Below are 23,263 nucleotides of genomic sequence, written 5' to 3' on the forward strand. Positions count from 1 at the left end.
CCATTGTAGATTTCCTGTTATCTTGTTTTGAACTAATAACCACTTTCACAATTTTGTCTTGATTGGCTTTATTCTGTTTTATTTGGTTAGGTTTTATTCTCTTTAATAAAAATTAAAAATAAAATAAATATACATGAAATATACATGAAAAAATTCACCACATAGATGATACTTCATAGAAGTTCTTAAGGGAGCACAAAGTTAGCCAAAGAAATATGATTAATATGCAGGATTTCTTGAGCATTTCTTATTACTGCAAGCAACCAGCCTGAGCATGTAAAAAGAATTAGCTTATTGAAGTCTAAGAACCACCACTTTGGATAGACAACATTATTTCTCATTTTATAAGTGAGACACAGAGATGTTAAGCTCCGTGCCCTAGCTCACAGAGCTGAAGAGGAAACAAAAAAAGATAAAGGTAATAAAGGCAAATTCCCTTACTTAACTGTAAGAATATACTGAATACTTTGTTTGGTTTATATAGTCACTTTCATTCCAGTTATAAAAACTAAGGTAACTAGTTTTGCATTAGATATCCATAACATACTAACTTCTCATACTTACAAAAGGACATGTACTAGAAAGCTCGTAAAATACTACTCACAGTACCTGAAAATGAAAACCCGCCCCAAAACAAAGAGTAAAATAGTTATTTTACAGTACTCTGACAAGAAGCACTCTATGTGTCAATGAGAGCAAGTGAAAAACTAAGCAAGAACTTGAATCTCACAAACATTACTGCATGAATAAGATAGAAATAGTACTCACTGTAATCGCTCCACTACAGAAACAAAGTACAGGCTAGGATGTAGTGCTGATACTAATGGTAGTGCTTGCAATTAGCATTATGTAATGTACAGTACACTAGAAAAGAGTGGTGCTAGACTTCAAATAAAAAGCTTCCTCAGCCTTACTGGTATAAAAACACAGATAAAGCTCAACAGAGCTTTATGCTAAGCAGAATGGAGACTGAGAAACTCACTGCAAAGAGGGAGTCACAGAAAGCAGGCCTCCAAACTTTCAATAAACTCCCACAGCTGTTATAACCCCAAAACGTGTATTCATAGAGGTGCTCTGAATATCTCAGGGGACTGGACTGCAGACTAAGCGGAATTACAATAATAGTTTGGAATGTAAATGCAGCCTTAATATCCTTCTCAGAACAAAACTTGACACTGTCTACAACAAAGTAATAGAATCTAATACCAGCACCTTACCACCAATGATGCTTTAAAAATTCTAGACATATGGGGAGGAAAAACTATAGCAAAAATAGAACTTACAATATTCAACAGAACATAAGCAGACTTTAAAGCAGCTGTTGAAAATACATACAACATAACAGCTATTTACAACCAGAAATGCTGTAATATAAGCCACATTAAAGTTACAAAATAAAACAAAGTAGAAAATTTCCAATTGATGCAGGAATTTAAAAAGCTTTTTGTGAATGGGCTTTATGAGAAACTGAATGCAGAAGAAGAAACAGGCACTTATCTTGAAAGTAAATGAATACTTATTAAATTGCTTTTGAGAATCTAGAAGTACAAATACTACTAGAAAACAAAAAAGCTAAACCTTAGTAATCTATGAGACAAAATCAGATATATCAACATGCACATACTAGAGTTGCACAAGAAAAAGAGAATGTGTCAGAAAACAGTAAGAAATGAACTTGTCACAAATTTGATGAAAAGTATCAACTTACAGTTTCAAGAAGCTGGCAAACCCCAAGCAGGATGAATACAAAGAAAACCACACCTAGGCACATCATAGTCAGACTGCTGAAAACCAAAGATAAAAAGAAAGTCCTGAAAGCAGTCATAGAGAATACAAAATCATTATACACACAGGAATAACATCATATTCACACCTGACTTCTCATCAGTGCAACAGAAATACTGAGCATCATGTCACTACGGAGCGAAGAATTTGTCAACCAAGAATTCTATATTCTCAAGGGCAAAAGTAAAAAATGAATGCAAACTTACACAAAAAACAGAGATGAACTGTTTTCCCCTATTCACTCCATCAAGAACAGCTAAAAAGCCTTTGAAAAGATACATAAAAGCAAGCACAAGAAAGTTAACAAAAGGTAGTAAGAAAGGAGATCAACTAGGGCCTAGGTGCTAGCTACAGGCGCTACTGGCAAATCGCTACTGGCAATTCGGATACATCAGCAGTCAGTCACACTCATAGGCAAAAGAAGTAAGGTCTGTAGTTTCTAGTCAACAACAGGAAAACACTGGGCTAGCAAGACAGAAAACTGGTAAACAACAATCAATCAACCAACCAATTGAAGTTAAACACCACAGAAAAGGCTTAACCTCTACATATGCTGCAATTTTAGACAACGTAGACATCCATTCCTCTGCCCTGACCCAGACAGTGCAGCAGCGCAGAAGTGCAGATGGGGAGCCAGGACATGCACTCATGCCACCCCCCCTCTCCCCATCATGTCAGTGGAGAGCCTGGAACTCAATGGGTGACAGAGGCACCCCTCCATCTCCCTGTGGAGGGGAGCCTACTGGAAAATTAGCACTCAACGCAATGCCCATTCGTCCACTCCACCATCAGTGGAGGCCAAGTAGTGGTCATCAAAGAGTAAGAATGACCTTAGACAAGGTAGTGGCTACAGAGTTCCCAGGAAGCACCTGCACTGCCGCTTTACCCAGTGTTCATCAACAGAGGCCCACTCTGGAACTAGAATTTCTACACAAGCTGGGGAGGAACAAAGCAGGTCTACAGGTTTCAAGTCTTGCAAAAATGGGGTATAAATAAAATATGGTCTCATAATGCAATACCCAAAATGTCTGGGAGTCAATTTTTAAAGAAAACTAAAACCCAGAAAACGTCTTAAAAAGAATGGGAAAAGATAAATTAACAGACACAAAACCTGAGAATTCAAAGAAGTCAGAATTTTATACCAGACTTCAGATTCTACATTATAAAACTACAAATGAAGCAAGATGTCTTTCAATAAGTGAGTGGATAGATAAATTGTGGAGCTCCCTACAAAGGAATATTAAAAATAAAAATAAGCCTAGTCAGAGCTAGGGATACAGCTCAGCAGCACAGCACCTGCCTGTCAAGGTGCCAGGTCCTGAGTTCCATTTCCTAAACGAACAGTAACACAGTAATAATAACAAGCCTAGTCGTGAAAATACAACTGAAAAGGTTACTTTCCAGGCTCCGTGTTATATTGAGAATGGATTCTCCACTAAAAGACTAATGTAAATAATCACCCTTATGGTCTCATCCAATACTTGTTATTGTTTTGTCTCCACTCCCCCACCTCTACCTCTAACTGGAGACTGAACCCAGGGCCCAACAACTGAACTTTATTCCAGCCCCTCCGCCCTCTGTTTTGGACAGTCTTTCAGTAGTCTGGTTTCTCCTCCAACAGATTACTGCAAATCCCCTTATGTGCTACACTCAGGGCATTTAGAACGTACTGCATTACATGTTTTGGCCTATTTGTATCTTAGGTTCGTAACTAAAATAGTCTCTGTGAAAGCATACCTAGTTTTTGAACAGTAAGGATTGAAGCTGGGATATTTGTTTTAAATATTTTCGCTTTATTTCGAGACTGAATTTCAATAAATCACTCAACAGCCCAAGCTCAAACTTAGGATCTTTTTTCCCTTTCACACTTGGGACCTTTTCTTTCCCCTTAGCACTTGAGTCTCTTCCCTCTTCTCCTGTTCCTGCTACCCTCTTGTAACCTTCAATAAATGCAGCTACCTACTACATACAATGAGATGTGTGGCTGGCAGTTCTTTCTGTGTCATACACAAGAATATAGACTATTTTTTGACTCACTCAGCTGTAATACCTGGTAAGCCAGTCACAAGGACTCAAGCAGGCCTTGGGACACAGAGGTATCAGCAGCCCAAAGACCTTCAGACTCCTAGGTGGTAGGAGATGACTAATAATCCAGCCAGCAAGAAAGGTAACTCCCACTCCAATGGGGGACTCTCTTTTCTGGGTGAAGAATGGATTCTGGGAGAAGAGGCAGACCAATCACCAAGTGGAGATTACACTGAGTGAAAAAGGCTCCTGTTCTGAAGGAGAAAAAGGGGTCCTGCCAATCAGTTGGGAATACACTGTTGTTGAGCCACACAATGTGGAAAGTACCATGGAAGCTGTGACACATGACTCAGCGGGGATGGGCATAAACTGAGTGGAGTAAGGGAAAGGGTTGTCAGAACAGAGGAGTAGGTGTCCAGAATATCTGCCAGGGGACAAATGGTTTGGTGTGGCCAGCCACAGCAGGGGACAAGAAGAGATGAACCTGGCCCACCTGAACTGCTGCTTTTCTTTGTGGAACATTTGGTAGTTTACCTTGAATGTGGGCAGCCTTTTGTTTAGTGCCTATGTGTTTGTGATTCCCTATGTGTCATATACTCAGATGGAATGCTTCCATTCCATAGGTTTTAGTAATTTTCCTTCTCCTCTTCTGATTCTCCCTCTCCTTCTTAGGCTTTCAAATATCAGAGTGTTCCATTTGTTTAATTGTTGGTTAATTGTTGGTAATTGTTGGTAATTATTTGTTGGTTCCAGGTAACTCAAAATTTAACCCATATTTCAAGGGTCAAGAGATACAACGTCTTCCCACTAAGAAAAGAATTGATCTGTTTAAACCTTCAATCATTGCTTCCCTGCATGAGCGACAGAACCAGGTTTAACCTGGGTGTTAGGAGCCCACCTACAGTAGGTACTTCCTGGAGTAGCTACGCTAACATTGATTTGTTCTCCATTTTACTGAGTTGTGCTATCATTGCAAAAGCTTTAGGTTTATACTGTTATCTTTAGGTTTATACTATTGTCTAAACAGCAGTACCTGATTTTTAGGGCTGTTACCACATGTCTATGTTTTATGGCTTAATCTAGTGCGTAGAGTTTTTGCTAAGAATGGGTATCAGTCCCTTATAATTGGCTAAGAGACATCAGCCAGTAAGGTATCCTACTTACGGACTTTTCAACCAGAAGATGAGTTGTGTTTATAGAAGAAATCCAATGGGTCCAAGGAAGTACCACAGGTACTTGTCTGGGGCTAAAGATGTCCAGTCCCAAGGAATTTAGCCTAAGCAGGTTAAACCTATGATGGCTTTAAAGGAATTCAAGCTACCACTGGAGGACATCAAAAATTGTGTTTCAAGGAAATGGTCTGCTAGGTTAAGCCCCTAGAAGGAAGTGCAGCCTCACCAGGTTAAACCCTAGGAGTTTAAACACATGTGTTAATTTTTGCTCTTCCTATCTACAGATGAGAACTTGTCCATCCCTTAGAAGTTCCTGGCTCAAAGGTCGTCTTACCCACTGGAATAAGTGCCACACTAAGACTGTTCAAAGAGATCATTATCTTATACACCTGTGTAGCAACAAATGGCCTGTGTATCTCCCTGGGGAAAATAAGACTTGACTACTCTTGGCTGTCTGAAATGTAACACCGTATTTCAATTACATCTCTACCAAAAGGAGCAAGACAAATGGTCAGTCGTGCCTCATATCCAAGCTATTCTGACCCTCTCACAGAGGCCTGCTCTGTGCCCAAGGAGGCATCATCTCTCAGGAGCTGGTGCTATTGAGGGCTCCTTCTGTGAGCTCCTTCTCTTCACAGACTATCTCCTAAACAACTGCTCAGTTTCCTCAGGAGTTAAAGAGCATCTTCTGAGTCCTCCCCTTACTAATCTAGGTCCACTTACCACAGGGCCTTGGACTCAAGGAACCCACATCTGAGTCCCTACTGCGCTACCCCTTCAAGAAGTGGCAGGCACAAAGGGTATAATCTGTGCGGTGGTTCCCTTTTCAGTCATGGATACTGAGCAGTGCAAGGAGAAATTGGGTAGATTCTCTGAGGATTCTGAAAAATCTGCTGATGGGTTTCCAAACCCTAATGATGGCTTTCAATTTAACCTTGTGAGAGGTCCAATTCCTCATTTCTTATTGCACAACAGTACAAAGGAAAAAGAATATAAAGGGTATAAGAGCAGGACAATGACAGCCTTTGCAGCTTTACCATCTGATAATCAGCCGACTGTGGCATTATTTGGGTTACAGAAAATGTCTAAAGTGGAATTACACAGTAGGTGGAGAAATTAAGTAAAAGTGATACATCAAGGCCACTTTAGCTGGTATGATGCCCAAACCTGTGAACTGTAAGTTAAAGTCTGTTAGAGCCTAAATGAAAAGCCAGTTGCCTTTTAACTTTGGCTTGAAATGGCCCTATGTAAATATGCTAATTTAGGTTCTAAGTATAGAGAAGGTCAGATTATCCTAAGGCACTGTTTTTATCTGTCAGTCAGTTCTGGATATTAGAAAAAAGCTCTGAAAAGCTTCAACCGGGCCCCCCAAACGAACTGAAATAAATCAACTGGTTGATGAAGCATATTCATTCAGTGTTCAATAATCATGATGAAGTAGAGGACAAATAAGAACTGGGTAAGAAAAGGAACAAAGAAATCAAAACTTTTTAGAATGTACTTTTGAAAGAGAAACTGCAGTCTCAGAATATAAGATCAGTTACTTTACTTTTTTGCACCTACCCAAACAACATTCCTGGACAATTCTCTTTCAGACACAAATAGGTCTGCCAATTTCCTTTTTCTTGCAAATGGTCCTTTCCCCTAGGATGAGCCCTCCCTTTCCACTGTTCCCTCCCTTGGATTAGACCATTATCTCATTAAGGGTGGGCCATTATCTCCCACCACTAAGGCTAAAGCTAATATTAAAACCAAGATCACAGATTATGAAATCCCACAGATTTCCACCTCCCAAAACACATTAAGGCCCCTAGTCCTCAAATGTATTGTGCCTCATTTCTTTGACCATTGCACTACAATTTTGAATGAGTCCTGTGTCAACCTCAGATGAATCTTTCCCTTGTCTTTTACTGACACATCCTGAAAATTCTTTTTCCATTTCAGGAGTTACCCAACCCTCTGAGCAAGGGCACTGCTGGACCCAGAGAACAGGAGCAAACCAATACAGTGTGCCAAAAAGAAGGATCACCAACAAGTGTTGCATGCTGTCACAGGAAACCACATAGTCAAGCAAGACCATGATCCATTCTGGCAGCAGCAGGAGGAACTGAGAGGCTCTACAAAGACTTAATGGACCTTGGTAGACAACAAGAAGTAAATTTTGGTTGCCACAGATCTCTCTTTAACCTGGTCTTGAACATCCAGCTGGGGAGTATAACCAAAGACATACATAAAAGTAACAGCAATAAATTACTGCCCACTGCTGGCTGTTTCTATCTATACCTGTAGACAGGTCTAGGCACCAGCTTGTTCCAAGTACTATTCCAGTCCCCTAAGAACAGCATCTGATGTGGCTCCTTGCCAAATCTGCCTTTCTATTCTAGTTTTCACGTTTTGATCATACATGTCTTATTCTCTTGGTTAACCTAGCAGTTGCCAAATTCCAAGTATCACGCAGGTGTAACCCATACCTCCTAAAAACTTGACAGTCTAGAAGAACTTGCCCAGAATACTGCCTTCCTTCAATACCACACAGACTTATGAGCAGGAGTAGCCATACAATACTGTGGCAAGCCAATGCCCCTATTCAGCCTGAAGTAGCTACAGATGATAGAACTTCCTCAACTCCCCTCATAGATTTGGGGAGTCCAGTGCTCTCAGGGGGAAATAGTACAGTTAGGAATAAATGAGCTAAGTCATTCCCTTCTCTACATTCAACTGTAAATATCACACAATCCTAATGACCATTCAGACTCAAGCTTAGGAGGTTGTGTAGATTGCTGACAATCAGAAAAATAGATAGTGAGAGGCACATTCAGTGGTGTCTGACTATCAAGGTCCCCTTTTTTCTCTTGTACAATCAAGTCCTCTTCTTTCCCCTTCGCACTCAAGATCCTTTTTCCTTTACCATTCTCCCTGTTCTTGCTACCATCCTGTGACCAATAAATGTAGCTGCTTACTTCATACAAAAAAAACTTGTGATTCTTCTGCGTTACTCTCACAAAGTGCCAGGATTACACACATTCATCACCACAACCAACCTGATGTTAGTGTTTAACTCACACTGTAACTGTAGCCCCTAATGGCTACCCACTTTTCCAACACAATTATTATATAACCCTCCTCAAAGATGTGCAGTTACACTTTTACCATAAAGCAATTTCTTGTTATATATTTGATCTAATGTCAGTTTTGATTATGACTTTCTGAGAGTTTTTTTGCTATCAGGGATTGAGTTCATAACCTTACACTTTGCCATGCAGGTGCTGTACTGCTGAGCTATATTCCTGGCCCTTTCTGATATATTTTTACAATGTTTCTAGCTATATTAATTCCTTTTTCCCCAATGAAACCAATATTTTTTTAAGTTTATTGAAGGTCTAAGTGAGGAGGCACCAGAAGAACATGGCATGCTTTTAGCCAATTTGCCTTCCTCTTTTATTGTAAAGAGTGCATTCCTACAATTCAAAGAATTATTGACAGTACAACTGCACAAACATGCAAGATAAGACCCTGAAAGACCTGCATGTGATTACTCTTGATTATGTATCTTCCCTTCTCTATATATAACCTCTATAGCGTTTTGTGGCAACTAATTTCTTGTCTTTCTTTATATTTTCTAATTACATAAATATGCAGGTCTGCATATGCATGCATAAACAATTTAATTTACATTTGTCTATTTTAAACTGCATTTAAATAGAAAAATACCACCTGATTTTTAGTTAATTAGATTTTGTAACAAATACAGTCATGGAACTTTATTATTTGACTTCTGTAGCCAGTCAATTCATTTATCTTGCTATATAATATTTAGTTATCTACCAATTTTCATCGTTTTCTGCTTAGAACTACCATTTCTTGAAAATCTGCAATCCTGTATAATTTCGCACATTTATCCTGACATTTATCTGAAATCATTTTTTTCCTTCAGTATTCTCAAAAAGTAGTCCCTAACTAGACCTCAGATTGATAGTACAACACTTGCACAGAATGTGCAATGCCCTAAGTTTGATCTTTACCACCGCAAGGAAAAAAAATTTAAATCAAATACTAAGCTTGCATCTTTGTGATTTAAAAAAAAAAAAAAAAAAACAGGACCTGAGGTTTAGTTCAGCAACATAAGCACCTGGCTGGCAAGTACAAGGTCATGAGTTCAATCTCCAGTATTAAAAAAACAAAAACCTGGTTCACCGTGCTCACAGCAGCAGTACATATACTAAAAACTGGTCCACAATACCCTAGAGGAGATGGGTCACTAAGATGCTTTCAAGGTGATAGAAAGGCAAAGCTATCTTCAATATAATACAATCCTTGTCATTTGCATAATACATGTATTTGTACATGGTTCAAAACATGTGGTATGCACTGCTTTTACAAGAATCAAGATAGTAATATTGTACAATACTAGAAGCTATTATGCTTTTAATTGGATCTATATAATTTCAGTAATAATAATGAGTTTCATTAAAAGTATCACTGTTGGAGCTGGGGATTTAGCTCAGCAGCACAAGCATCTGCCTGGCAAGTCGCAAGTTCAACCCCCAGTACAAAAAAAAAAAAAAAGAGTTATCACTGTTGAAGTAAAAAGTATTAATGCTTGCTTGGTCTATATTATACATTTTTAACATTTCTGCCATGAAATAAAAATAAAGCAATACTATATGGTAGTTTTCTTGGGGAAAGCATGTGATCATACAAAGCATAGCAACAGCTTTGTTCATGTAAGACCAATGTTTATACTGAAGAACTGTTGATAAATAATGATTATTGAAATCTGATTATTCGACAGCCTTTCTTTCGAAAATGAATGGAATAACCCTTTCACTTCAAGTAAATCAATTTGAAAATCCTTTATTTACCAACACAAGCTTTGTTGATTCACATTAAAAGATTTTTCTAATGAGGTCATAGGTTATAGAACAAATATAATTTTTAATTTGAAGGTATTAAAATTTGTGATATCTGTATTATTCATTTAACCAATGGCACAATTAATCATTATTTTCAAAAGATCGCTAATGTTACGAAATTGTGTGATGGTAGATCTATTTGAAATTTCAAAAAGGTACAATGGATTACAATGCTGAAAAGCTATTTTGTTTTTTGGTTTTTTTAAAGTTTGCTGAAGTCTGGTGTGGTGACTCATAACTGTAATCCCAGCACTCCTAGTCAGGAAGCTGAGGCAGGAGGATCATGTCAAGTTCGAGACCAGCGTGGGCTACAATGTGAGTTCAAGGCCAGCCTAAACTGTATAGCAAGACATTGTCTCAAAAAGATCAAGGAAAAAAAATAATAATAAATAAAATAAAATAAAGTTTGCTGATAGAATGCCAGATTCCACATAGGGCTAAAACTTGAAAAAACTACCACCTTTCAAAGGTTGGCATCAGAATGAAATAGAAGAAGACCCATTTTCCTAAAATGGTTATTAAAATATATAGGGGTAATTTTCTTCCTATATGATACACAAAAGAATAAATTTCAAACAATAAATGTAAAATAAGTTACAAAGATATGGCTAACTTAAATTAAGCCAGACAATAGTGTTTCAACGTAAAAGTACTACATAAAGGTGGCCCTCAGACCAGAACATTAAGAACATTGAATTACTACAGTATGTAAGTAGGAGCTCAAATGTTGAATCATTAAGACAGGTGTCTAGTGTAAATAATTACAATCTACCTCCCCATGGGACTGTGTTCCAATATACATTCTCTCACACAAGCTGTGTAGGCGTTCCCAATAGACCAAACCCAGGGAAACATTTGCTGCATTTGGATTTTTACAAATCTGATGGATTTGCATTTCATGATTACTAATGAGGCTGTGTATTTTTTCATGTGCTTAGTGGGCACTAGAACTGCCTAATCTGTAAATTCCATTTAAGTCTTCTGCCCACTTCTTTACTGGGCTGCTATCATTTTACTTATCACAGTTTTTTTAAACATATTGTAGAACCTATTTCTCTTGTATGCCACATTTGCTATCATAATCTTCTATCTCTCTGGGACTTACATTTTCACTATTTCTCAACAAATTATTTACTAATAATGTAGCTGAGTATCTCAACTTTTCCTTTTATAGTACTTTCTGTACCCTCAGAATTCCATTACAAAAAATGTCTTCCTTTATTATTTTTCCAAACTGTATGGTTTTATGTTGAAATATAATGGGCCAAAAGAGACAAACCATTTTCCTATTGTTTGCTATTAATTGTGTATTATTTCCTACTGCTTTTCACTGCTCTAATCTGACCTTCTAGTATATTCCAACTGTTCATCTATTGGCAAACTTTGTTTTTATAAAAACTGTAGAGACAACTATGAATGAAAATGGAAGAAGAGGCTTTTCTATGAGCCAGGCTCCACCATGGGGATCAAGAGAAGACTCAGCAAGACAACAAAGCCTGTCTTCTCAGAGAGCCAGGTTCCTTGTACTGCAGGCCGAGGGCTGGTAGTCTGTGTATCTATTTGAAGGATGGCAGTGTACATGGTGGCAACTGTGGGAGATTTCCTTCTGTCTTGTTTTTGAAATCGAATGTTTGTTCCATTTTACTATTTTGTTTACTATTTTGTTTTGTACTATTTTGTATCTGGTAACCTGAGCAACTATTTTGAAGATAGCAAAATGCAGTATAACAACTATTCTTAAAATTCTATTATCTTGTTTTGAAATTAGCTACTGTTTGTTGCTGTCATTTTGCTTTTGTTGTTATTTTTTAGGTTTGCTTGCATCTCGATTTTTCTGTTTTTTCTTTTTTCTCTTTAAAATAAAAAAAATGTACAATAGATACTATGAACTGGAAAAAGACTGTTCAAAAGAAAAGACAACAACAACAAAAAAGAAAAAAGAAAAAGACAAACTGTGACAGGGGAATGGAAGAATGGGAAAAGGATAAAATATATGTATATACTAGACAGTTAAAGAGTTATTCAACCAGCTTCTGTTTGTTTTTTGAAAACAATGTTTAGAGCTCATTTTGTTTAGACATTATACCTATGTCCTATACTCTGAATTACAGGACACCAATACACAATCTATCAAGTATTATATCTGTCCTGCTACCCTGTTTTGAAACTTGTTTGCACTATTTATTTGTTTTTCTCTTTAAAATAAAAATTTTTTTAAAATTATAAAGACATTTTAAGGAGATGGATGATGCTACTTTCCAAAAGAGGAATTTTTTTGCTTCAGATGAGTATTTAGGCCACAGACGATCAATTTAATTTAATCTGAAACATGAGCTGATGTCAAGCTGGATTTCAACTTTAAGACAAAGCTTTCTTTTCCCAGTTTTCCCTAATTTCAAGGGTTTAGCACAAGGATCAGAATACTTCTTTGGAAAAACATCAGTCAATAAGTATTTTAAATTTTGTATGATAAAAAGCAAAATCAAGAATATTATACAAAAAGAAAATAAAAACTTGTCCATAAATTAACTGATATTTATAAAATATTCCTATAAAACTGATATTTATAAAATAACTGATAGTAATTTTTTCATATAGGTCTAGTAATGAAAACAGTGCGTGTAGATGGGGAGGTCTAGAAATGAAAACAGTGCGTGTAGATGGGGAGATAACAATTATTTGGAATCCAAAGTCACTGTTCCCTCCCATCAAAACTTGTCCATCTGTTCATTCAGTTTTACAATAAGACTTTATGTATCCATCTTTGAAAATATTTCTTCTCTTGATCTTTGCCTTTTAGCAAATCATTCTGTTGCTAAACAGTTATTTTCAAATGAACCTCCTCAATTACACAGTGGAATGGATTTTCAAATATCAAAGTTTCCCTTTTATTTGCATAGAGATCTAAAAACTGCTATAGGGCACTGGAAAGTATCACTCCTAATTATTTATGTAGGAATGGAAATCTTGATTTATTTTAAATTTTGAAACCAAACATGTAAAGCAGTTTGCCATTATCCAAAATCCAACTAACACTAGATTTTGTACAAAGGACATTACCATGACACAAGTTTCACATAACAGAAGTCTTTTTTTACCCTTATAGTTTTAGGTTGATTTGTTGTTAACCACCACCAAGCCTGGAATAAAAACTTACGAATTCATTGCATTTGATTAATGCTGAGAGTAATCTTTTCACTCAGAAAAATTTTAATCTTGCTTTTGGACTCAAAAGACTTTAGCCTGGTAAGTCATAAACTATTGTGTAGAAGAATAATTCAATATACTCTGCCCCTACATTCTAAAAAAATCCATATTTGATGGTGAAGTCTTAAAAAGTAAATAAAATTAATTGACACTATTAGTTCAAAGGATTTAAATATTTTCTGCAAACTACTGCTAATGAACAACGACGGATTTTCAAATTGCTTTTGTGGGGCAAGAAGTGCTAGGGACTGAATCCAGTGCTGCATCTCTAGCACTATTCTTTATTTTGAGACAGTCACTAAGTCATCTGGGCTGGCCCCAACCTTGCTATCCTCTTACCTTAATCTCCTAGAGTGCTAGGACTATACGTGTGTGACACCACATCCATCTTAACAATGTATGTTTGCTTGGTTTTGTTTGTTTGTTTTTTCGGTTTGTGACAGGATCTTACTACTATGGACTACTATGCAGTCCATGCTGGCCTTGAACCTGGGGCAATACTCTGGCTTCAATCTTCTGGGAACGCTGGGATTACAAGCATTTGCCACCACACCCAGCATCACCTTAGATTTTAACAAGCTTTTAAAAATTTGTCACATTGCCTATCTTTTTTTGAGGTTCCACATTTATTTTTTTCTTGGTTGGTTCTTGCTTGTTTTGCTTTTTAAAGACAAAGTCTCCTCATGCAGTTCAAACTGACCTTACACTTAGTAACTAAATAGCCCGGGCTGGCTTCCAAAACCTGCCAATCCACCTGTCTCATCCTCTGAAATGCTGGGATTATAGGTATGCGCCAATACAACTGATTCCACACTTACTTTTGGCAATTATCAACTGTAAAAATATAACATATTCCACTTCAGGTTATAGTGAATGTTTTTTCAATTTCTTTGTCAGTATTTTCTCTTATAGGCATTTCACAGACTATCCATAAAAACTAATTCTTCCACTCTAAATTCAGCATTTGACTCCGAGCAGTACTGCTAACATTTACTGATGCATCAATGGCCTAGGAAAACCACTAGAAATCATTACCTTGTTTTTGAACCTTACCTTTTAAATGACCTTAACTTTTAAAGCAAAATATTCCTGCTGAAAAGCTTATACTGTCAATTTTATTTTCTGTGGTTATATATGTTCAGTGCAATAGTCAAATACAATTATATTACCTTGCCACTGTTTTTTTTCTTGTTTTGCTAACAAATCAGTCATTCAGAAACCTACTTTAAAGTCTCATTTTCATTTTATGTTTTTGTGAAGAAATTCTGCTGTGATATTCTCCTTTAATTTACTGTTTCTTCTGACTACTATATTCCTGTAAGCTGAAAATATTGTGGAGGGTACTCAGTATAGTATTGATACATAATATATTTTTTTTTAGCACAGGTATAGTGCTCCAGCATAAATACAATGCTTTGCCATCAAATTTGATAATGCTTCATGTACTCCACATGCCTCAAAAACACTACAATATGAAATTCATTTTTCCTCTTTTCTTTTTTTAGCCTATTAAGCATGTACCAGTAATAAAAAATAATAAAATTCTAGAGTGATAGTATATATATTCAGACACTCAAAAAACTGACCTATGCCACTGTGATTTATAGCAAGCCAAGCACTAATTCAAAGTATCTATGATCTCTGGAGCAACAACTCAACTATGTCACAATAGTACAACAAAAGTCCCAGACATTATGCAAATAAATGGGTATGGCTTTGTTCTAAGGAAATTTTATATTTGCCATTAACACTTGATTTTCATATAGTCTTCATGTGTCATGAAATATCATTGGTTTAATTCTTCAGCCACTCAAAAATATAAAAACCAGTGCCAATAGACCCACCAGTGGGTATGGTGGCTCACACCTATAATCCCAGCACTGAGGAGGCTGAGGCAGGAGAATTATTGTGAGCTGACGGCCAGCCTGGGCTATTCAGTGAGTTCAAGGCCAATCTGTGGTATAAGGCACTGTCTCAAAAACAACCAAGTATCAGCCTTGTGAGCATATAAGCACAGATGGAGGACTTCATTAGTAAAGTTCTTCAGACTGACATGTAAAACTAAGAAAATTACCATTCCTACTATCCAAATTTTCCCACACTACTTATTCTTCAGTCATTCCATATTGTATACTATTCTTCCAAAATCATAAATGAGTGCAGCTTTCAAATTTTTTCAAGTTGATTATTTGTCTAGAATTCTTACATTAACCACCTGAAACTTAGCCATCCTCGAAGCACATTTTAAATCTCTCTTACATTTAAAACACCTTCAAATTCCCTCAGTTAAATTGTTTCCAATAATAAAGGTATCTATCAGACACTATTCACATTTCTTCCTCCTAAAAAGCTCAATTTTCAGACACCCATTCTCTTCTAAGCAGAAACATATTTCAGAAGGAAGAGGCATCGTTCCTAGCCTCCGAGGAGAATTAGATTCTGAGCCAAGCATCATTGGCCCACACACTATCTCTTATTATTTTAAGGCATAAATGCTAATGGTAATTCCAGCTACTCGTACATTAGGAACCACCTAGTAGGATAGGCTAACGCATCCAAAAAGGATTTTCTTTATTAAAATACTGCCTTTCTACAGGTTTGGTTTTCATACTCTGTATATTTGCATGGCACTATAATGCTTAGAGCTTCCATGTCACCCAGTTTCTGATCACGAAAGGAAGCGGACCAAAGATAAGACTGATGTGCTACAACAGAAAGATGGTGAGAATCTGAAACTTGGCATCATGGAAAATGGTAAACTATGTATAACCCTAAGCGGACCAAAGATAAGACTGATGTGCTACAACAGAAAGATGGTGAGAATCTGAAACTTGGCATCATGGAAAATGGTAAACTATGTATAACCCTAACTCTTAATTTCCTATTGTGAAATAATCAGCTTCTTGGACTTCTCTTGTGTTTCCTGCATAATTCTTCCAATTCTGACTAAAATGGAGAAACAAAAATCAGATTTACCCTCTTCCCTGAAAGAATCGTTAAATGAAGTATAAGAAACAACGATTTTCAGGTCAATATATATCAGATATTGAAAAAGAACAATGGCTCCTCAATGGTGAAAAACAAAAAGGACAACCTTATACCAGCAAACTGCTGTGCAAGTTTCCAGGCCAAAGCACAGAAGACAAATGAAGCCAATTCTGGCTAACTCGTGATTTGGAAAGATAAAACTGGGAGTCAAAGAGAAAATTAGCCAGCTAGGGAGTCAGAACAGAGAACCAAGAGAAAAAAGCTACATAGAATCCCAGAGGTCTATGGCATACCAGTGTAGTTCTGCTGGTGATGAATTATTTTAGCAGTTTTATTTCTGAAATATTTTACTTTACCTCAGTTCAAGAACTCAAATTGTTCCAGAAATAGATGGCTACATTCATGCCCATGCAGGAAACACAGTTGTGGCTGTCACCAAATACAAAGTTTGCAAGCAAAAACAAAATTTTGTGAAATGCCTCTGTTTGCAAACCAGATCACAAAAAAGTAATTATAAAGACATTAAAACTGTGGTTATAAGTGTGTTTGATATGCTCAAAAAGTGGAAACATGGAAGAAAAGACCCTGAGCAACCTTTTAAAGACTAAGGACAGTATCTGAGTTAAAAATTACATTGGGTATGATAAAGAGATGATTATAAATTACAAAGAAAAAGCGAGCTTGAACACAACAGAAAGTAAAATGCAGCACAGAGAGGAGGAAGAAATGATTTAAAAAATTTTTTTCTAAGTGATCAATGAAGAAACCTTCAAACTTCTTCATGTACAGGTAATTGCAGTTCACAGAGAAGAAGAAAAGGAACACAGAAAAATTGCTTGTGAAAATAACTGCAAAAAGATTCCTAAGCATAATGGAAACTATAAACTCAAAGATCCAAGACATTCCCAATAAGCTCCAAGCATAAGAAATATGAATCACACCAAAGTATAACATAATGAAACTATTCAAAAATCAATGGTACAATATTAAAAGGGATCTGGTTAAAAGACACATTACATATAAAGAAACAAAAATAATAATGGCATCAGATTCCTCATGAGATACAACACAAGTGAGAAGACAGGCATCTCTGTGAAATACGGGGTGTGTGAGTGTGAGGGAATGAGTGAGTGAGTAAGTGAGAGAGAGAGAGACAGAGAGACAGAGAGAGGGAGAGAGAGAGAGAGAGAGTGTGTGTGTGTGTGTGTGTGTTCAATTCTGTACCAGACAAAAATCTTTCAAATACGAAGGTAAAATAAAAGTATTTCAGAAATATAACTGCTGAAATAATTCATCACCAGCAGACCTACACTGCAAGAAATATTAAAGAATATCTTTCACACTGAAAGAGCCTAATACCAGATAAAAACCTAGGCCACAAAAAGGATTAAGAAACATATACATAAGTGTGAATTTCTTATTTGACCAATACCAACAGCACCAAAGTCCAAGAGAAAAAAAACCTAAATTTGTTTTTATTATAGATAAAACTATGCAACAGTACTTGAAAGTAGGGTGAGAAAACTGAAAGATATTATGCAAGCTCAAACAACTATAAAAATATCAATGAGTTACAGGTAATAATCTAACGGAGAATACAAAATGAAACTATACCACTCAATGTAAAAGAATGAAGCGAAATGGAATGAGATGGAGACAACCAAAAACAAATAGAAAAAACTTAATCACACTACATGTATGGCTAAATGCCCCACTAAAGACGTAACTGTCGGTTTAGCTATTACTTGCAAGAAATGCATGTTAAACATAAAAATGCAAATGAGTGAAAGTATAAGAATGAAATAACATTTTAACTTATGCTAGTTCAAAGAAATATCTAATGTGGGGCACAATGGTGCACATTTGTAATCCCAGCATTGTAGAGGTCAAGGCAGGAATACTGCTGTGCCTAGGCTAAACAGTAAATTCAGGGTTAGCCTGAACTGCATAGCGAGTTTCTCTCTTTAAGAAGCAAAATAAAACTAAGCTAAACTAAACTAATAGATATTTTAGTATTAAAATCTATATCAGAATGAAATATAAACTGGGCATGGTGGCTCATGCCTGTAATCCCAGCACTCGGGAGGCTGAGGTAGGAGGATCGATGCGAGTTTGAGACCAGCCTGGGCTACAAAGTGAGCTCAAGGCCAGCCTAAACTGCATAGTGAGACCCCATCTCAAAAAAAAAAAGAATGAAATATAGGATTTTTCTGCTATTTGCAATCAAAAATACCCCTGGCACTCTATCTTCTGCTGCTCAAAGTTTCAAAGTTCCTTTGTATAACCAGTAGAGCACTTCTTATATTCTCCCTATAATGGAGACTAATTCAACATGTACAGCACAATACCTACTTTTAGGCCTCTGAAGAGACCTATGTTGGGTTTGAGCCGTTTTCCAATTATTATACTGTGTTTAAAAAAAGCTAACATAGAAGGCCCCTGACTACTACTCTTACAAAGGTCTGTGTGCCTGCTGGGAACTTGGGCTTTGGGAGGGTTCCCTAACTGATACGCATGGTTTCCTATGGCTAGAATATAAAATAAGGCGGCTTATCTTGTGATTACTTCACTCACTGAGTCTAAAATGTCATACAAACTAGACAAAAAGATGACCAGAAGACCAGCACTCAATAACAACCGTCAACACCCTGGGGCATCATATGCATGCTGCTTTACTTTCACTGCTAAAGCAAGAAAGTACTCTGTATGACTCCTCACAGAAAAGAAAATGCACAGGTTGCCTTATTGTGAATTCTTCAACATCATGCTGGTGTCTCTTTCCACTGAGAACCTTCCACTGCATACCCATGTAGCATCACAGTAGTAAATCTTGGCCATTATAGCTCTACACTGAGTCCCACGCACAAAGAAAATCTCTAAATGTATTTGAGACAGTTCTGTGGATCCCTGACACAAACAGAGTTCAGATCTGTTATTTACATTTCCTCTTAACAAACTGGTGGGGTAGAATAAGGAACACAGACTCCAACTGATTTTTTTGTTGTTGTTGTTTATATTGCAAAGCACTACATCCTTCCAATTTGATTTAAATACCACAAAGCTCAACTAATCTTTCCTTATCATGTTGCAATCTCAGCACTCAGGAGGCTGGGGCAGGAGGATCACTGAGTTATACGGCAGTATAGGCTACCATAGTGAGTTTAAGGGCAGCCTGCACTACATAGCAAGACACTGTTTCAATAAAGGGAAGAAGGGAGAGGAAGGAAGGGAAGGGGAGGAAACAAGTGGGCAAAAAAGAATGGATAATCCTTGTTTGTAGTTACTTTCGTCAACATGAGAAACCTCTGGTTATCTGCAATTGATTTACTTCTTTGTCCACTTACAGTACATATACAGATCTAAAAATGTTAACCTATACTCCAGTGAGAAGCAAATCAACAAATCAGAATACAGCACATTTATATAGTTCTTCTTTTCTTTGGCTTTACATTATCTAATCAAAGTACAATTTCTACCATTTCTTAGGTTTTATTCCCAGTCCCCTTCTGTATTAACTTTGCTACTGCTTTTTGGATCCCCAATATTCTGGCTCATGCTAACTGCTTATATGAAGAGTATGTAGAACATTCTATCGTACCAAGAGTCACAGCGCGCGCACACACACACAGACTCTCTCTCTCACACACACACACACACACACACACACACACACACACACACACACACTACCAACAAGAGTAACGCCCTCAGAAGTGAAGTGTTCCTCATATTTCATCCTTGCTAGATGGAATTTTATTCCTGTCCTTCTACCTCCTTATCAACTCACTTACTATTTGTGATCAATCTCTTTGATTTCTGGCTTACGCTCCCCTACGTTTTTTACAACTAAGCATTTATGTGTATTTTCTTGCCATTTTCTTACATAAACGGCAGCACCCTATAATTGTTCTTTTATACTTTTTGTTCTGTTAATAATGTATAACAGACACAATTCCACAACAACTCAGTATTTTTTACTACACAGTAATCCTTATGTTCAACTATTTAAGTAACCAACAAATGTGGGCTCTTAGATTGTTTCCAATATATTCCAAAATAAGCAACGGTCTAATCAGTAACTGTCAATTGATACTGATTTTTATATTGTTGGAAGAATAGTCAAGATAGATTCTTATAAGAATCAAAAGATAAATACATATGCAGTTTTTTGTTTTGCTATGTTTTTTGAGATAGGATCCTACTATGTATGGTTTCAATTCACCCTATGGCCCAGGCTGCCCCTGAACTCAGACCAGTCCTCCTGCCTCCGCCTTCTGAGCTCCGGGATTACAGGCAAGCTCCACCATGCCCCGTTTGCAGTTTATTTTATATGACCAAGCTCCCTCAAGAATACTGGTACCAAATTGCTTCTGTACCAGCAAGTATGAGGGGTACCTGCTTCCTTAAAGCCTGGTTAACTAATGTGTTGCTATACATTTGAAATTTTGTCAGTAAGACACATCTTCCTTTCTTAAGGGCACATTTCAAGTGTAATGGTCTATCCTATACCTACATAATAAAGGAAAAAATAAAACAAACAAAAATCAGCAAAAATAGCAATAAAATACTGACCTTACTGTAAGTTTTGAGTGACTGAATCTAGTAGGGAAGCAAGAGCTTGACAATGCTGCCACTAGCTCCTTCTAATCTTCCCAACGGACTGTTCCAAGGACTGCATTTGCACTCAACTACTTGGGTCTGTGAGCCCCCATTGTCTAGCCAGTCTTCCCAGCAAGTCTTCCCCGCCTCTATGATTCCACCACAAAGAATAAAGAACAGCCTTCATTTCTGTAACATCTGAATACTAATCAGTAAGTATTCACAAAACAAAAATGGTACCTTTTATCCAAAAAGGATAGGGTGAAACAAGCTTTTTTTTTTTAACCTCTGAACAAAGAGAGATAGGAAACCTGGATGTGTATATTATAAATTTCTCCATTTGATATCACATAAATCTTACGGATCCTCTAATTCTAGTCTGACACCACAAAGATCATTTTAGCCTCTGTTAACAGCTCTCTGTATAGTAGTTTCACTCAAATAATCTAAAAATATTTCTAACCATCTCTAAAAGAGATGGCTCTCCCTGATCCATCACATCCTTCATCTAATGACCCAAGTACAATGATACCTTGGTTCAGGAACGCTTCTGTTGCAAATAATTTGGTTCACAAACAGAAACACTGGGCAAAATTTTGCTTCCATTTGCTGTACTGGGTCATAAACACAAATAGGGCCATCTTCCTCAGAATCATGGAACAAAATAAATTCATGAACCAAGGTAGCACTTTATGTTCAAGCCGAACAATTTAAGATTAGGCATTATACTATTCAAAATCTGATGCCATGTACTTCAGGGTAATGTCAAATTGTAAAACAAGTATTCTGGCCTGACTCTTCTTAAGGCAACGTTATTCACCTAATGTGAACGAAGTCTCTCTGATAACCTTAGCAGGAGGTAGTAACTATTACTGCTTGACGCTATGTCCTTGTTTCAACTGTACCTTTGAAATCTTTACCTGTATTTTATTGATTAAAGTCTATATTGGTTTCCACCAACATTTCTAGTTTTAATGTTTCTTATGAAGGATTGTCTCATTTCTCCCAAATATACTTGTCAAAAACCAAAGAGAATTTGAAGATAACAAAAGCATTATTACTTCAGAGTTGGCTACCTTTATAGACAAAAGGTAATACCATTTATTTTTGTGATTGCCTCAAAAGCACATGAAAATAACTGTAAAAGCTTTGAAAAGTGGTAGAGTTTATATATATACATATACATATACATATATATATATATATATATATATACATACATATATATATATATATATATATATATATAGATATATATGTATATATCTGACATATTCTCAAAAAGATTAACTGACTTGCCAACTGGACTAAAGAGAACTATTTTTATCCATGCTTAAAATATTACTGTTTTTGTTTTGTCAGGCACAGTCTCACTACATAGTCCAGGCTAGCCTTGAACTCGCTAGGTAATGCAGGCTGGCCTTGAAGTCACGGTCATCCTCCTGCCTCAGCCTCCGAAGTCTGCACCATCATGCCCAGTAATGTTTAAAATATTGAGCAGAGTTATTCCACATTGTGGGAAAAAAATGTATCAAATTTTGTCATTCTTATTTTAAATCTACATTAAGTAATTTTGTCTTAATAACCACATGGATGTATAAGTGTAGTTAGTAATTCTCATTTCTAAAAATGTTAATTTAAGATTAAAATATTTACATTTACTAATCATACCATATTACAGCTGTTTGTACATTATACTCTTGATAAAAAACCAATTTCCTATTTGCAGGGTTTTTATACCATAATAATCATTTAATAAATAGTTCTTGTAAGTAAACTTTTATATTAAATAAAGTGAAAGTTATAAAATTATGGTTTAAATATTAGTGCCTTCTACTTACTTCTGTGCTCCCTGAGACAACAGCTTTGTCCACGTTCACTAATAATGGTTCTTCTACCTGGCACACACCTAGTGACCACTCCACACAACGGTGATGAGCCCAACAAGTGCCTTGAAAGTGAAAGGGAGAAAATGAGTAAACATCAACAATAGGAATGCAAATAAATGAATACATGAAGTTTCAAAATAAACTCCTCAGTTGAAGACATAGTGGTGTGCTGCCTCTCTGATTAAGCAGCTTTTCTAAGGCCACGCTCTGTCTATGAACCACAGCATCGATACCAGGCCAGCTCACAGGTTAGGACTGGCTCAACCAAAAACACATGGAGTAGAGCCATGAGCTGTAACCAACCTTCCTGCTGATTTTAATACACATGAAGTCTGAGAATTATTTATAGTGACCATTTCTTCAACAAGCACAAGTTGGTTTTCGGTCTTTTATTTGAATACCATTATCACTTTTATTTGACAAAGGGAACGTATGGAAGGAAAATAATGACATATGATTCTACTCCCTGTTATATGAGAAGAGCAGGCACAATTCATCAACAGCCACATGGTCCTTAAATGCTCCATCTCACAGCACTTGAAACACTATCCACCCATCAGCACACCAAACATAAAAAGAGATTTACTTAAAATTCCAACACACACTGGAATGGGAGCTGCTACACTGTTTTTTATAAGGGAATCCCTGTGGCAAAGGGCAACAGTCCCCTGGCCAAGAAAACAGA

The 23,263-nt window shown here is 36.7% G+C and overlaps 1 protein-coding gene across 21 annotated transcripts in view; it reads right to left on the reverse strand.

The window, feature by feature from the left end:
- Positions 1–23,263, reverse strand: part of Kmt2c (lysine methyltransferase 2C) — a 239,306-nt gene that overhangs the window by 114,533 nt on the left and 101,510 nt on the right. For 20 of the 21 annotated variants that reach the window (XM_063250791.1, XM_063250795.1, XM_063250781.1 and 17 more), the window contains one exon: positions 22,531–22,640. In XM_063250791.1, the coding sequence (XP_063106861.1) occupies positions 22,531–22,640 (110 nt within the window). Of the gene's footprint in view, positions 1–1,708; positions 1,785–22,530; positions 22,641–23,263 lie in introns of those variants that run through there. The other variant, XM_063250800.1, reaches the window with a different exon arrangement.

This window comes from Cavia porcellus, unplaced genomic scaffold, assembly GCF_034190915.1.
Source record: "Cavia porcellus strain 051 isolate PalLab524CR breed Dunkin Hartley unplaced genomic scaffold, mCavPor4.1 scaffold_6, whole genome shotgun sequence".
In the NCBI taxonomy this organism is placed as follows: domain Eukaryota; kingdom Metazoa; phylum Chordata; class Mammalia; order Rodentia; family Caviidae; genus Cavia; species Cavia porcellus.